This window comes from Engystomops pustulosus, chromosome 6 (genome assembly GCF_040894005.1).
Source record: "Engystomops pustulosus chromosome 6, aEngPut4.maternal, whole genome shotgun sequence".
In the NCBI taxonomy this organism is placed as follows: domain Eukaryota; kingdom Metazoa; phylum Chordata; class Amphibia; order Anura; family Leptodactylidae; genus Engystomops; species Engystomops pustulosus.
Window position 1 is genome coordinate 183212270 of NC_092416.1, and position 15501 is coordinate 183227770.

Genomic DNA, 15501 nt, shown 5'->3' on the forward strand with positions numbered 1-15501 from the left:
TCCATACAGATAATGAAAGGACGTGTGGATTTAGTCCTGTCTATTACCTGCTGATGTGAGGGGCTGGTGGTCCTCCATCATGACGTCCTTGTACACATCTTTGTGTCCTTCTAAATACTCCCACTCCTCCATGGAGAAATAGACAGCCACATCCTGACACCTTATAGGAACCTGACACACACAATGATCCCGTCATCACCCAGATCCCTTCATAGCGTTACTGTATAATGTCCCAGCATTCCCAGCAGTGTCACCTCTCCAGTCAGCAGCTCCATCATCTTGTGGGTGACTTCTAGGATCTTCTGCTCATTGATGTCATCATGTATCAGGGGGTGAGGTGGAGGAGCCGGGATTGGGCTCAGGGTTCTCCCCCGTCCTTCATACACAGGGGCCTGACAGCGCCCACTAGAGGTCTTCCTCACTACTGTGTAATCCTGGTTATGGAGAGACACAGTGATAAATCTCCCTCCATACATTTCCAGAATCTCTCACCTCTCCAGTCCTATCATCTGTTATTCCCATAGATAATGATGTCATGTGACCTCATCACAATCTCTCACCTCTCCAGTAATATAGAAGAGAATCTCTAGGGTGAGCTGGAAGATTCTCTCCACCCTCGTGTCTCTCTCCATTGTCTGATCCTGAAGAGAAAGAAGATAAGATAAAGTGACATCATGTAGAGAAATATAATGACTGTAATTCATAAGAAAACAATGAGGAGAAAATAATAACTTAAAGGAAACCAACCAGTAGGAACATTTTTTAAAATCCCTGTTCTCTTGATCCCAGCGTTGTTCTTCGTTAGCTGCAGCACATTGCGTCGGGTGTATCTATAAGCTGCAGCACATTGCGCCGGGTGTATCTATAAACTGCAGCACATTACACCGGGTGTATCTGTATCCTGCAGCACATTGCACCGGGTGTATCTGTATCCTGCAGCACATTGCACCGGGTGTATCTGTATCCTGCAGCACATTGCACCGGGTGTATCTGTATCCTGCAGCACATTGCGTCGGGTGTATCTATAAGCTGCAGCACATTGCGTCGGATGTATCTATAAGCTGCAGCACATTGCACCGGGTGTATCAGTATCCTGCAGCACATTGCACCGGGTGTTTCTGTATCCTGCAGCACATTGCACCGGGTGTATCTGTATCCTGCAGCACATTGCGTCGGGTGTATCTATAAGCTGCAGCACATTGCGTCGGATGTATCTATAAGCTGCAGCACATTGCGCCGGGTGTATAAGTATCCTGCAGCACATTGCACCGGGTGTATCTGTATCCTGCAGCACATTGCACCGGGTGTATCTGTATCCTGCAGCACATTGCGTCGGGTGTATCTATTAGCTGCAGCACATCGCACCGGGTCTATCTATAAGCTGCAGCACATCGCACGGCTTCATACATTCCTCTCATTGGTCATGTTGTCGGCTGCAGTGTGACCCTTCCTCCCCCAGAACAGATGGACTCACCCTGATAATCCCCCAGACACAGCAGTAACACCTCAGGCGCTGCTCCTCCTTCTCACACTGAATGTGGTGGTGAACAGGAAGCCCCACTATATAACCTTGGTCACATGATCTCTAGTAACACGTGACCAGTGACATCACATCAACTTCTGTTAACTCCAATGAAGAATCTACCGAGGACCTGCAATGATGTCATCGTCATGTGATCAGCTTGAACAGTGGGAGGAGACAGGCTCTAGGTTCCTGCTGCCAGAGAAGCTAAAGGACCTTTGATGATGTCATAAACATGTGACTAGTCACATGATTGGGTTGGTGAAGAATTATCAGAAGTGTCTGAGGTAAAAACTGTTCTAGTTTTCCATGGAAACCAATCAGAGCTCAGCTTTCATTTTACAAACAGCTGTGGGGGAAATGAAAGCTGAGCTCTGATTGGTTTCCATGGGCAACTAGAACAGTTCTGCTCCTAGACACTTCTGATTCATCTCCCTCTGGTTTGTTTCATTCCATTAACAGGTTGTAACGCTGGCGACAGGTCCCGCCCCTTTGTCGTATTCCCCGTCGCAGGCTTACCTTCAGATGCGTTTTTTTTTACGATCTGAAAATGCACTAACTAAAAACGGCCCAAAAACGGCCATGTGTGACATCACCCTAACTTGCTGTATGGTGCCTGTTTCTGTTTGGATTGAGGCATTGAACGGTCTGGATACAGACCGGATGACAAGCTCCGTCAAGAAGATAACGCCACTCTTCTGGGGCAAGCTTTATGATCAGAAGCTGCGGATCACCTATGCAGTAATAATTCTCTGCAGCAGAGAAGGTTTTCAAGAAGAAACCGCAAGTGAGAGTTCGGCCCTTGGGCCCTTTCTGGGTGAGAATGGCACCAGTTCCCACCGAGGAGGCATCAACCTCTAGTGGGAACGGTTTCTCTGTATACAGGAGCAGAGGCTCAGCTTGGAGAAAGCTTCTTCAGCCGACAGAGGCGCAGCTTAGGATTGGTGTTTTGCTTGGTCAGTGCCCAGTGCCACAATGGGAAACACAAAGGAAAATGTGGTATGAACTGCCGGTAGTAATTAGCGAAGCCCAGGAATCTCTGGATGGTAAGTCCCACGGGACGATGCCACTGAAGGACAGCAGACAATTTCACTGGATCCATCTGTAGTACCTTGTCAGAGATGATATACCCGAGGAAAAGACGACTGTCTTGATGGAATTGACACTTCTCGAGCTTGACATATAGGCGATTGGCCCTTAGTTGCTGGAGTACTAGATGTACTTGAACCTGATGGGACTCGAGATCCAAAGAGAACACCAGGATATCGTCCATATACACAAGTATATAGCAAGTCTCTGAAAATGTCGTTGATAAACTCCTGGAATACAGCTGGTGCGTTGCAGAGGCCAAACGGCATGACTAAATACAGAAAGTGTCCATCACGAGTATTGAAGCCAGTCTTCCATTCATCGCCTTCGCAAATGTGGATGAGATTATACACACCACGTAGGTCTAATTTGGTGAAGATCCTGGTTCCACGTAAGCAGTCAAAGAGTTCCGCACTCAGAGGTAGTGGATAGCGGGTTTTTAACCGTAATTTTGTTGAGACTGTGATAGTCTATGCATGGACGGAGTGAACAGTCCTTTTTTGCCACAAAGAAAAACCCAGCACCGGCAGAAGACCCCTTGGAGATGTACCCAGCAACAGGTCTGTAGGGCAATTGTAGGGACGGTGCGGTGGCAGAGTCTCTGCTTTCTTCTTTGAGAAGACATTAATAGGAGGTAGACAAAGATAAAACATCAGTCTTTCCTTGTAGGCATAGAGGCTCCATGCAGTACCAAACCGAATTGCAGAGGATCTGCACACTGACAGATGAGAAGACCAGCGGCTTCTTGAGTCGGACCACAGGAAGATGATGCTGCGAGACCAGAGCAGCATCCACAAAGTTCCTTGCAGAATCAGAATCCAGGAAGGCAGAAGAACTTAACAGGCTACTAGTCCCAGAGAGTAGGACTGGTATGTTCAGTCATGGAGAATCTTTGTTCTCACCTAGGGACGCCTCTCCCAAAACCCTAGGTGCGTGCGTTTCCCAGGCGACATGGACATGAGACAGTGCTCCCGAGAAAGTGCTCTGGGCTAGCACAGTAGAGACAGATTCTCCTGTCGTCGTATGGAGCACTCTTAGGGGATCAGAAAAGCTTTATTCACCTGCATGACCTCCTCTGCAGCAGACATGGAGGGCAGCTGTGGTGGTCTTTGGAAAACTGGAGCTAAGTGGGGCAGATGATTGGTCTTGATCTGCATATGTTCATGGCACTGCTCCACAAGATGCTCTGAGAACCGGATGTCAATCCGAGTGGCCGGGGGGATGAGATCACTCAGAGAAGATGGCAGATCCCGTGCAGACAGCACATCTTTGTTACGGCTTGACAGTCCTTTCTTAAGGGTGGCGGCCAAGGACGATTCATTCTAAGAAAGCTTGAAGGCCAGAGTGCGGAATTAAACCACATAGTTGCCAACAGACAAGTCCCCATGACGCAAATTCAACAGGGCGGTCTCAGCAGAAGATGCCCGGGCTTGTTCCTCAAAGAAAGGACCGGAATTCCGTGAAGAACGTGGTGATGTTGGGAGTGACCGGGTAGTTCCTGTCCCAGAGGGGATGGCGCATGCCAGCGAGTAAGCTGACCATAAATGCCACCTTACACCTCTCTGTGGTGAACTACGTAGACATCAGCTCAATGTGCAGTGATGATGAAGAGGGGATGAAGCCCCTGCACGACTTGGTGGGCATAGATAATCACAGTCTGGATTCTGTAGAAGACAGTGTAGCCGTGGTAGTGGGAGGTGCCACAGAAACTGGACGCTGCTGCTGATGATGATGGTGAGCTGGTTAAGTTGCTGGCCCTGCATAGCAATCTGCTGGGACTGCTGAGCCATGATGGTGGTGAGGTCAGCTAGTTTGGGTAGCAGAACCATGGCAGGATCCATGGCTTGATCTTACGGTTGGTGGTGGTGGACCCACTGAACAACCGCGAGCGATGATGTAAGTGGACACCTCGGAGAGGAATCTAAGTGGCACCCAGTAGTCACCAGAGCCCGCTGCAAAGCGAGTTGGACTTTGCCCACGGTGGTGACCAAGGCGAGGTACAGAATCAGCAGGCAGGATCAGAGTCGAGGTCAGGACAGACGGCACAGGATCGGAGTCAGGGACGAAGCTGAAGGTCAAGACAGGCGGCAGGGAATCGAGGTCAGGAATGAAAGCAGAGGTCACAACAGATAATACTCAGGAATCGCAAAATAGGAAGCTTTCTCTAGGGCTGTGAGGCACAAAGATCCTGCAGGGGTTACATGTAGAGGCCTCCTATTTAACAGGTCAATGGCCAGCCAGCACCAATTAGCAGTGCGCTGGCCCTTTAAATCTCACGGAGTCGGTGCGCTCATTTGGGTCTTATCCTTGTACTACCCTCTACCGCGTTTCATGCAAATGGCACTCTCTCCAAAGATTTTAACATTCAAAATGGGACTTGGCAGGGCTGCCCCTTTCTTCATTGTTGTTTGTTCTCACTCTAGAACCCTATTTAGGGCATGTACGGAATAACGCAGATATCTCAGGCATTGAGATAAGGGGCTCCACATACAAAATAGCTGCATACGCTGCAGACTTATTGTTTTTCTTTACTAACCCTCGGGTATCTACACTCACCGGCCACTTTATTAGGTACACCATGCTAGTAACGGGTTGGACCCCCTTTTGCCTTCAGAACTGCCTCAATTCTTCGTGGCATAGATTCAACAAGGTGCTGGAAGCATTCCTCAGAGATTTTGGTCTATATTGACATGATGGCATCACACAGTTGCCGCAGATTTGTCGGCTGCACATCCATGATGCGAATCTCCCGTTCCACCACATCCCAAAGATGCTCTATTGGATTGAGATCTGGTGACTGTGGAGGCCATTTGAGTACAGTGACCTCATTGTCATGTTCAAGAAACCAGTCTGAGATGATTCCAGCTTTATGACATGGCGCATTATCCTGCTGAAAGTAGCCATCAGATGTTACAGGATACATTGTGCTCATAAAGGGATGGACATGGTCAGCAACAATACTCAGGTAGGCTGTGGCGTTGTACCAAGGGGCCCAATGAGTGCCAAGAAAATATTCCCCACACCATGACATCACCACCACCAGCCTGAACCGTTGACACAAGGCAGGATGGATCCATGCTTTCATGTTGTTGACTCCAAATTCTGACCCTACCATCCGAATGTCGCAGCAGAAATCTAGACTCATCAGACCAGGCAACATTTTTCCAATCTTCTACTGTCCAATTTCATAGTTTCTACGGTTGAAAAAAGACACTTGTCCATCAAGTTCAACCAAGGAAGGGAAGGGATTGGATGAGGAAGGGATTCAGGGGAAACAATTCTAAATAACATAACCATCAATGTTATTTAGGTGTAAAAAGGCATCTAGACCCTTCTTGAAGCTATCCGCTGTCCCTGCTGTGACCAGCGCCTGAGGCAGGCTATTCCACAGATTGACCGTTCTCATAGTAAAAAAGCCCTGTCGCCTCCGGTGATTAAACCTTGATTTCTCCAAACGGAGACAGTGCCCCCTCGTCTTTTGATTTGATCTAATCTGGAACAACTTACCACCATATTTTTTGTATGGACCATTCATATATTTAAATAAATTAATCATGTCCCCTCGTAGTCGTCTCTTTTCCAGACTAAATAAATCTAGTTGTTTTAATCTTTCCTCATAACTGAGACCCTCCATACCCCTTATCATTTTTGTGGCTCTACGTTGAACCCTCTCCAGCTCCAGGGCATCCTTTTTATGGACCGGTGCCCAGAACTGGACAGCATATTCCAGGTGTGGCCGAACCAGTGCCTTGTATAGTGGTAATATTACATCCCTATCACGAGAGTCCATACCACTTTTGATACATGACAAGATCCTACTGGCTTTAGAGGCAGCTGATTGACATTGCATGCTGTTATTCAATTTATGATCTACTAGTACCCCCAGGTCCTTCTCAACAAGGGACTCTCCCAGATTTACTCCCCCAAGGACATATTTTGCCTTTGGATTATTGGCCCCCAGGTGCATAACCTTACATTTATCCACATTAAACCTCATTTGCCAAGTGGATGACCAAACATTCAGTTTGTCCAAGTCACCCTGCAGCCTATGAACATCCTCCATAGACTGTATTACACTACACAGTTTGGTGTCATCTGCAAAAATAGACACAGTGCTATTAATTCCTACCTCTATATCATTAATAAATATATTAAATAGTAGTGGGCCAAGCACAGAACCCTGGGGTACACCACTCATAACTGGTGACCATTCCGAGTAGGAATCATTGACCACAACTCTCTGGATACGATCCTTCAGCCAGTTTTCAATCCAATTGCAAATGATTTCTGCCAAACCAATAGTCCTAATTTTACCCATCAGGCGTCTATGAGGGACAGTGTCAAATGCCTTTGCAAAGTCCAAGAACACAATATCCACAGCTGCTCCTCCATCCAGGCATCTGCTCACCTCTTCATAAAAGCAGATAAGGTTAGTTTGACAACTTCTATTCTTAGTAAACCCATGCTGGCTGTCACTTATTATACTATTTGATGTCACATACTCCAGTATGTAGTCTTTTACTAACCCTTCCAATACTTTCCCCACAATGGAAGTTAAGCTTACAGGCCTGTAATTGCCAGGCGAAGTTCTAGAGCCCTTTTTATATATTGGCACCACATTTGCCTTGCGCCAGTCACTTGGCACCACACCAGACATTACAGAATCCCTGAAGATTTTAGCCAGCGGTACAGCAATAACAGAACTGAGTTCTTTAAGAACTCTGGGGTGTAACCCATCTGGTCCAGGAGCTTTGTACACATTGATTTTATTGAGCTTAGATTGGATAATGTCTACATTTAGCCAGCCTAGTATATCACAGGATCCATGACCCGCACTGGCACCACCCAAGTCAGAAGTTCTCTCTTCTATTGTATAAACGGAGCTAAAAAACCTATTAAGTATCTCCGCCTTCTCTTGGTCTCCAGTCACCGATGCCCCATTTTCAGAATAAAGGGGTCCAACCTGTTGTGACCCATTTTTTTTTGCATTGATATACCTAAAAAATTTCTTGGGATTTGTTTTGCTATCTTTAGCTACCTGTCTTTCATTTTGTATTTTGGCTGATTTGATTTCTTTTTTACAGATTTTGGTAAGTTTTTTGTAAGTATTGAAAGCCTCAGGTGACCCGTCAGATTTATATTTTTTAAATGCCCTCTTTTTCTCATTAATTGCCCTTTTAACTGTAGCTGTAAGCCACGCGGGGTGTAATCTAGCCCGTCTATACTTGTTACCTATTGGAATAAATTTAGAAGTATAAAAACCCAGGATAGATTTGAATTTCTCCCATTTAACATTAGTATCACCATGTGACAGTATCTGATCCCAGTCTATATCCTGTATTGCAGCCCTGAATTTTTGGAAATTAGCCCTCTTAAAATTCAAAGTTTTCGATTTTCCCACCTGTTTCTGCTTTTTAAAGTTTAAGAGGAAAATAATTATATTATGATCGCTGTTCCCAAGGGGTTCCCTGATACTGACATTTTGGACAATCTCCTCATTGTTAGAAATCACAAGGTCCAACAATGCGTCACCTCTTGTGGGATCTTCTACAAGCTGCAACATAAAATTATCCTGCAGAAAGTTGATAAAATGTCTCCCCTTCATAGATGAAGACGAGCCCTGACCCCAATTTATATTTGGAAAGTTAAAGTCTCCCATTATCACTACGGTCCCCTCCTGTGCAGCCCGCTCCATCTGTTTATATAGGTGTCCCTCTATTTCCTCAGAGATGTTAGGGGGTCTATAAATTACACCAAAAATAATTTTCTCAAAGCTCTCTTGGCTTTGAATTTCAACCCACAAAATTTCAGCCTCCTCACACTCTGAGACCACTGACTCATTCACAATTGCTATTAAGTCTCTTCTGACATACAGACATACACCACCTCCCCTCCTATTATATACAGACATACACCACCTCCCCTCCTATTATATACAGACATACACCACCTCCCCTCCTATTTGCCCTGTCTTTCCGAAAGAGTGTAAAACCTTGAATATTAACAACCCAATCATGTGATGCATCGAGCCATGTCTCTGCTACACCAACAACATCTAACTGTTCCTCTAATATCAGAGCCTCAAGCTCGCCCATTTTGCCTGTGATACTTCTGGCATTTGTGAACATACAATTTAATTTTCCACAGTTATTTATCTGATTTAAAGTAATTTTACTGGCACATATATCCTCACCACTGTTCTGCAACTTGTGGATCTCCTTATCCACTGCCTTAGGCCCCCATACACAGCCCACATCACCACCCACCAACATAACCTGCCCCCTCTCTGACCTGTCTACCCCTTCAGTGTCTTCCTTTTCCTCCTCCCCCGAGCCTAGTTTAAATACTCCGCCACCCCTGCTAGGATCTTCTCCCCCAGCACAGCAGCCCCCCTTCCACTTAGGTGCAAGTTATCTGCAGAAAACAGCTAGTACCCCAGTGAAAAGTCAGCCCAATGCTCCAGGAACCCAAATCCCTCTGCTCTACACCAGGATCTGAGCCATGCATTTAACTCCCTGAGCTCCCGCTGTCTGCTCTGTGTAGCGCATGGCACAGGTAGGATTCCGGAGAATACTACCTTGGAGGTCCTTTCCTTAAGCTTTGAACCTAGTTCTTTAAAATTATTCTTCAGGCTCCTCCACCTACCATCTATTCTGTCATTGGTACCAACATGGACCACGACAGCTGGGTCATCCCCAGCCCCTCCCAGTAATTTATCCACCCTTTCCACCACATGCCGAACCCTGGCACCAGGGAGACAGCAAACCATTCGGTTGAGGCGGTCTTGGCGACAAATTATTCTATCCGTCTTCCTGATTATAGAGTCCCCTACAACCACTAGCTGCCTTGGCTTACCTGCACTCCCATCCACCCTACTACTAGCTGGTCTGCTCCCCCGGCTGTGAGGGAGAGCAGGATCCGCTAGGGCTGCCATTTCTGACACTGACGTCCTTACATCATTGCACAATTTTGCAATTTTGCTTGGATGTTCAGAGTCAGAGTTGGCCTTCCTTTTCTTTGACCCCTTCCTACCCCCTCTAGTTACAGTAACCCAGCTACCCACCTGGCCCTGCTGGCTTTCCTCTCCACCCTCCACTTCTACCCCGCTTATTGCTTGCTCAGTGAGCAGCATACTCCTCTCAAGATTGTCAATTGCTCGCAGCCGTGCAATATCTTCCTCCAGATCTCTAACACGAGCTTCCAGTAGAAAAATATGGGCACATCTGTCACAGCGGTATTCACCCTCGAACTCTTGCTCCAGCAGTGTATACATGCGGCAGAGTGTGCACTGGAGCATACCACCAATCTTGCTAGCCATATCCTAGTAACAAAACAGTGATAAGTATATAAATCAAGAGATATAAAATGTAGGTTACTTACAGTTCTGTGGACTTCTCTTTTTCAAACTCCGCTTTTTTCAACTCACTTAAGTTCACTAGCCACTTGAAATCACAAGCCAAAACTGAGCGAGCTCAAAAGTGAGTTGCTAGACCTTAACTTATCAGGTGTGAACACTAATCCCTCCTCCCAATTAGCAGACCAGGCAAAGAAAGGAAAAAAAAAATCTATTTAAATTGTGACACTAAGAAAAGTGCTATTACCTATATACTCAGTCCACAATCACCCAAACAACAGGTTCACTCTTAACACACACAAAACTCCGCTTTTTTCAACTCACTTAAGTTCACTAGCCACTTGAAATCACAAGCCAAAACTGAGCTTGTGCAAATTGTAGCCTCAGTTTCCTGTTCTTAGCTGAAAGGAGTGGCACTGTAGTAGCCCATCTGCCTCAAAGTTCGACGTAATGTGTGTTCAGAGATGCTCTTTTGCCTACCTTGGTTGTAACGGATGGCGATTTGAGTCACTGTTGCCTTTCTATCAGCTCGAACCAGTCTGCCCATTCTCCTCTGACCTCTGGCATTAACAAGGCATTTCCGCCCACAGAACTGCTGCTCACTGGATGTTTTTTCTTTTTCGGACCATTCTCTGTAAACCCTAGAGATGGTTGTGCGTGAAAATCCCAGTAGATCAGCAGTTTCTGAAATACTCAGACCAGCTCTTCTGGCACCAACAACCATGCCACGTTCAAAGGCCTCAAATCACCTTTCTTCCCCATACTGATGCTCGGTTTGAACTGCAGGAGATTGTCTTGACCATGTCTACATGCCTAAATGCACTGAGTTGCCGCCATGTGACTGGCTGATTAGAAATTAAGTGTTAACGAGCAGTTGGACAGGTGTACCTAATAAAGTGGCCGGTGAGTGTATGTCTAGCCTAATGCTAGAAATACACATCTTGTCCTGCTTCTACAATTTCCAAATGAATTCCTTCAGTTTTCAAATAGGCATGTCAGAATATTAATAAATTTACCTGCTGATCCCTCTACCCTATAAGCTCTAAATTTTTCTCCAATTATAAAATCCATTCACTCTACTGCTCCAAGTGGACTAGGGGAATCTTCTCTTGGTAGATGTTCTAAACTGGAGATGCATATCTTACCTTGCTTACTGTATACTGCTCTCTGAATGCAAACTAATAGGATGGTCCTTTTGGATAGATCTTTCTATAAAACAACTTCACCTTGCATTTGCACTGAAAATGAAAGCAAATGTAACTTCACAAAGTAAAGACTTTTTCTGCAGAATGTTTTTTTCTGGAACCTGTTTCAGACTGTTTTGTGCCCAAAACAAATGCTCTAGAGACAACCTGGCCATATAAGTCAACCATCTCCTGCTCCCGATCGTTTCATGAGAATTACTGTCACTATCATCTGGATCCTCTACTGCTTGGGTGGCAGACGACGGGTTCTCTACGATGGCCTAATAGCTTATTATCTACGATGGCCTTTAGCTTATTATCCTAAGTCCAAGTGGAGCAAACCTGTTGCAACTTTTGTGGTCTGTGCCCAATGCAATGTCACCTTTACTGGAGGGGGAGTGACTGCTCTTATATTTCAGTAAAAAAAAGAAGTAAAAATTGTTATCGGTTCCAATCTATACTATATGGTTACTAGAAACTCTAGCAAGCGACTTCTAGCACCAACACTGTGTCCTCAGATTGATGTTATCTTTCTCCATTGAAACTGGAAAACTAAACAGCCATCCCCTCTGTGTGACTGCTGTTGTCCTGAACCAGAAGCTTGTTACAGCTTTTATGAAGAGCAGAGGGAAGAGGGTGTGGCTCAATGTAATACAGAGATCTAACAGCACAGATCTCCAGGACCAATGCTTTTTTATGCCTGGATGATGTACCAATAAAGAATTCTTCGCATTTTACTCCTCGGTGCTGTGGCCTTCTCCTTCCAATATGCCGTATTTGAAGTTTTGAACGCCTGAACTTCTGGCACCAACCCCCAAGAGGGATTATTGTGGATTGCTGTCCTCTTTCTCTACTTTCAGGACCAATACGTATGTAGTTTGTAACGGTCAAAACTGCTTGTAGAATCCCTTTAACTCAAGTGCTATATCAATCTAGAGTTTTAATTTCCTCCAATTTCTCTTCCTATCTGCAAGTTTACCTCTGGTGGTGAGGTGTACACGGTAGTTACCCATCTCACTGCTTTGTTCTAGATAATATACAGTCCGAGAGGCCGAGCTCATTCATTATAACTGGAACCGATCTGATCAATATTACGAAGTGGGAGGTGTTTCTGTCCCGCCATGGACGGCCTGTGTGCTACTGCTTATTATTCAAAAAGATTGACACATAGACATAGATCCATAGAAAGTGACAAATAACACGACTAGCGAACCACCACCACAATGTGATGCATGGAAAGAGTAGGCGAGAGACACGGTTTATTATAAAATGACAGCGATAATAAAAGATAATAATGTAGGACTCAATGTTCCTTTGAAGAAGGGAAGAACGGGCAATTACAAATTACGATTTAGAAGTCTTCTGATGATGGGTAATGATCATACATATCCTCGGGGAGTTTTTTCATTTCGTAGAATGATGTGATCTGTGTCTACAACATTTCCCTGGTTCATAACCTGAATTCAGCATTCCAGGTGTTCCAATCAAGTGATCCAGGAGGTGCGGCATTAGTAACGCTGTCTCTCAGTGTGTGCCATGAATAAGGAGTCATTCTGAAACGCGTAGGCCGTGTGCTCTTCTTTTCTTTGCCTGCCTGTGTACCTTGCTGGATTATACAGTTTTAAACAAGGATATTGTTGTGTTACATTTGGAGTCAGTGAGTCCTTGGAGCCGAATATAACTATTTTTCTTTCTATTTTTCTACTTCGTGCACAAGATGTCCGTGGTAAGGAATGCAATGACAATGCGGCGCTAACACAGGTAGAGTCACTGAGGTAGAGTCCGCACCTCAGTGTGTGAGAACTTCCGATGGTTAACAAAAATTCATTTCTGAGAAAAACATTTCCTACATTCTGAACATAAAAATGGCTTCTCCCCTGTGTGACTTCTCTGATGTCTTACAATATCTGCATTACGGTTAAAACATTTCCCACATTCAGAACATGAAAATGGCTTCTCCCCTGTGCGACTTCTCAGATGCACAACAAGACTTGACTTATGACGAAAAATGTTCCCACATTCTGTGCATGAAAATGGCTTCTCCCCTGTGTGAGAACTTCCGATGGTTAACAAAAATCCATTTCTGAGAAAAACATTTTCCACATTACGTACATTAAACTTGTTTTGCCCCTTTGTGACTTCTCAGATGTGAATCAAGACCTGACTTCTGAGTAAAAGATTTCCCACATTCTGAACATGAAAATGGCTTCTCCCCTGTGTGACTTCTCTGATGCACAACAAGACCTGTCTTCTGAGTAAAACATTTCCCACATTCTGAACATGAAAATGGCTTTTCCCCTTTGTGACTTCTCACATGTGAATCAAGACCTGCCTTCTGAGTAAAACATTTCCCACATTCTAAACATGAAAATGGCTTCTCCCCTTTGTGACGCCTCAGATGTGCATCAAGACCTGCCTTCTGAGTAAAACATTTCCCACATTCTGAACATGAAAATGGCTTTTCCCCTTTGTGACTTCTCAAATGTGCATCAAGACCTTCCTTCAGAGTAAAACATTTCCCACATTCTGAACATAAAAATGGCTTCTCCCCTGTGTGAATTCTCTGATGTCTAAAAAGAGCTGATTTCACGCTAAAACATTTCCCACATTCTGAACATGAAAATGGCTTCTCCCCTGTGTGACTTCTCTGATGTCTTTCAAGATCTCCATTATGGTTAAAACATTTCCCACATTCAGAACATGAAAATGGCTTCTTCCCTGTGTGACTTCTCAGATGCACAACAAGACTTGCCTTCTGAGTAAAACATTTCCCACATTCTGAACATAAAAATGGCTTCTCCCCTGTGTGACTTTTCTGATGTCTAAAAAGAGCTGATTTCTTGCCAAAACATTTCCCACATTCTGTACATGAAAATGGCTTCTCCCCTGTGTGACATTTCAGATGCTCAACAAGATGCGACCTGTGATAAAAAGTTCTCTCACATGTTGTACATGAAAATGGCTTCTCCCCTGTGTGGATTCTCTGATGTTTAACAAGACCTGATGTCTGGATGAAACATTTCCCACATTCTGAACATGAATATGGCTTCTCCCCGGTGTGTCCTCTGAGATGCACAACAAGACCTAATTTCTGGGTAAAACATTTCCCACATTCTAAACATGAAAATGGCTTCTCCCCCGCGTGACTTCTCAGATGCACAACAAGACTTGACTTATGACGATAACTGTTCCCACATTCTGTGCATGAAAATGGCTTCTCCCCTGTGTGAGTTCTCTGATGTCTAGCAAGACCTGATCTCTGGGTAAAACATTTCCCACATTCTGAACATGAAAATGGCTTCTCCCCTGTGTGAGTTATCTGATGTTCAACTAGATAATTTTTATCGGCAAAACATTTTCCACATACTGCACAGGAAAATGGCTTCTCCCCTGTGTGACTTCTCTGATGTCTAAAAAGAGCTGATTTCTTGCTAAAACATTTCCCACAATCTGTACATGAAAATGGCTTCTCCCCTGTGTGACTTCTCAGATGCACAACAAGACCTAATTTCTGGGTAAAACATTTCCCACATTCTGAACATGAAAATGGCTTCTCCCCTGTGTGAGTTCTCTGGTGTCTAACAAGATGTTGTTTCCTGTTAAAAAGCTTTCCACATTCTGAACATGAAAATGGCTTCTCCTCTGTGTGATTTCGTTGGTGTCTTACAAGATCTGAACTGTTGTTAAAACGTTTCCCACATTCTGACCACAAAAATGGCTTCTTCCTGCTGTGATTTGATAGATGTACAAAATAAGCTGACCTGCTATAAAAATGTCTCATACATTTTAAACAAGAAAATAGCTTATTTCCCCTGTGACTTCGATGAAGATCTGCTTTAACACTAAAATGTTTCCAATGTTCTACACCTGCTGTAATATCCTTAGTAGAAAGGAACCATGTAACAGGATCAGATGATGGATCTTGTGTGTGAAGGTCTGAGGATGCATCTGGGATATTGTAATGATCTTCAGATGTATCTGGTGTGATACAACCATCACCTGCTGTAACATGTGATGATATCAGATGTCCCTCTGAGCTCCAGGTGGTGTCACCTGTGAAGGATAAAACACATTATAAAATATAACCATAACATTGGTTGTGGTAAGAAAACTCTGAAGATGTATCACAGAACATTAGTGTGATATCAGCAATCCAGGTACATGCAGCATTTCTTGTCTGCCCATGGTGGCTATGACTTTCCTACTTACCATAAGGTTCTGTATTATTACTCATAGCACCCACCTTCCAGTTTTTCTTAGTCTATATCTCCATGTTCTGAACTGTCCTTTTTACAGCTCAATTCCATGCCCATTAGTTGCTCTAAAAATTGAACTCTTTTTAACACCCGTGC

General features: G+C 44.6%; 2 protein-coding genes across 2 annotated transcripts; both read right to left on the reverse strand.

Moving 5' to 3' along the window:
* Positions 1-30: 30 nt before the first annotated feature.
* LOC140066010 (gastrula zinc finger protein XlCGF66.1-like) lies at positions 31-1636 on the reverse strand. The gene is made up of 4 exons (XM_072113575.1): positions 1475-1636; positions 561-641; positions 255-434; positions 31-171 (listed from the first exon to the last, which is right to left on the reverse strand). Exons 2-4 carry the CDS (start codon positions 630-632, stop codon positions 31-33), a joined length of 393 nt encoding a protein of 130 aa, XP_071969676.1. The 5' UTR covers positions 633-641; positions 1475-1636.
* A 10729-nt stretch (positions 1637-12365) lies between these two features.
* Positions 12366-15204, reverse strand: LOC140065393 (uncharacterized). Its single transcript, XM_072113005.1, has one exon. It carries the CDS (start codon positions 14928-14930, stop codon positions 13263-13265), a length of 1668 nt encoding a protein of 555 aa, XP_071969106.1. The 5' UTR covers positions 14931-15204; the 3' UTR covers positions 12366-13262.
* Between the last annotated feature and the right edge of the window lie 297 nt (positions 15205-15501).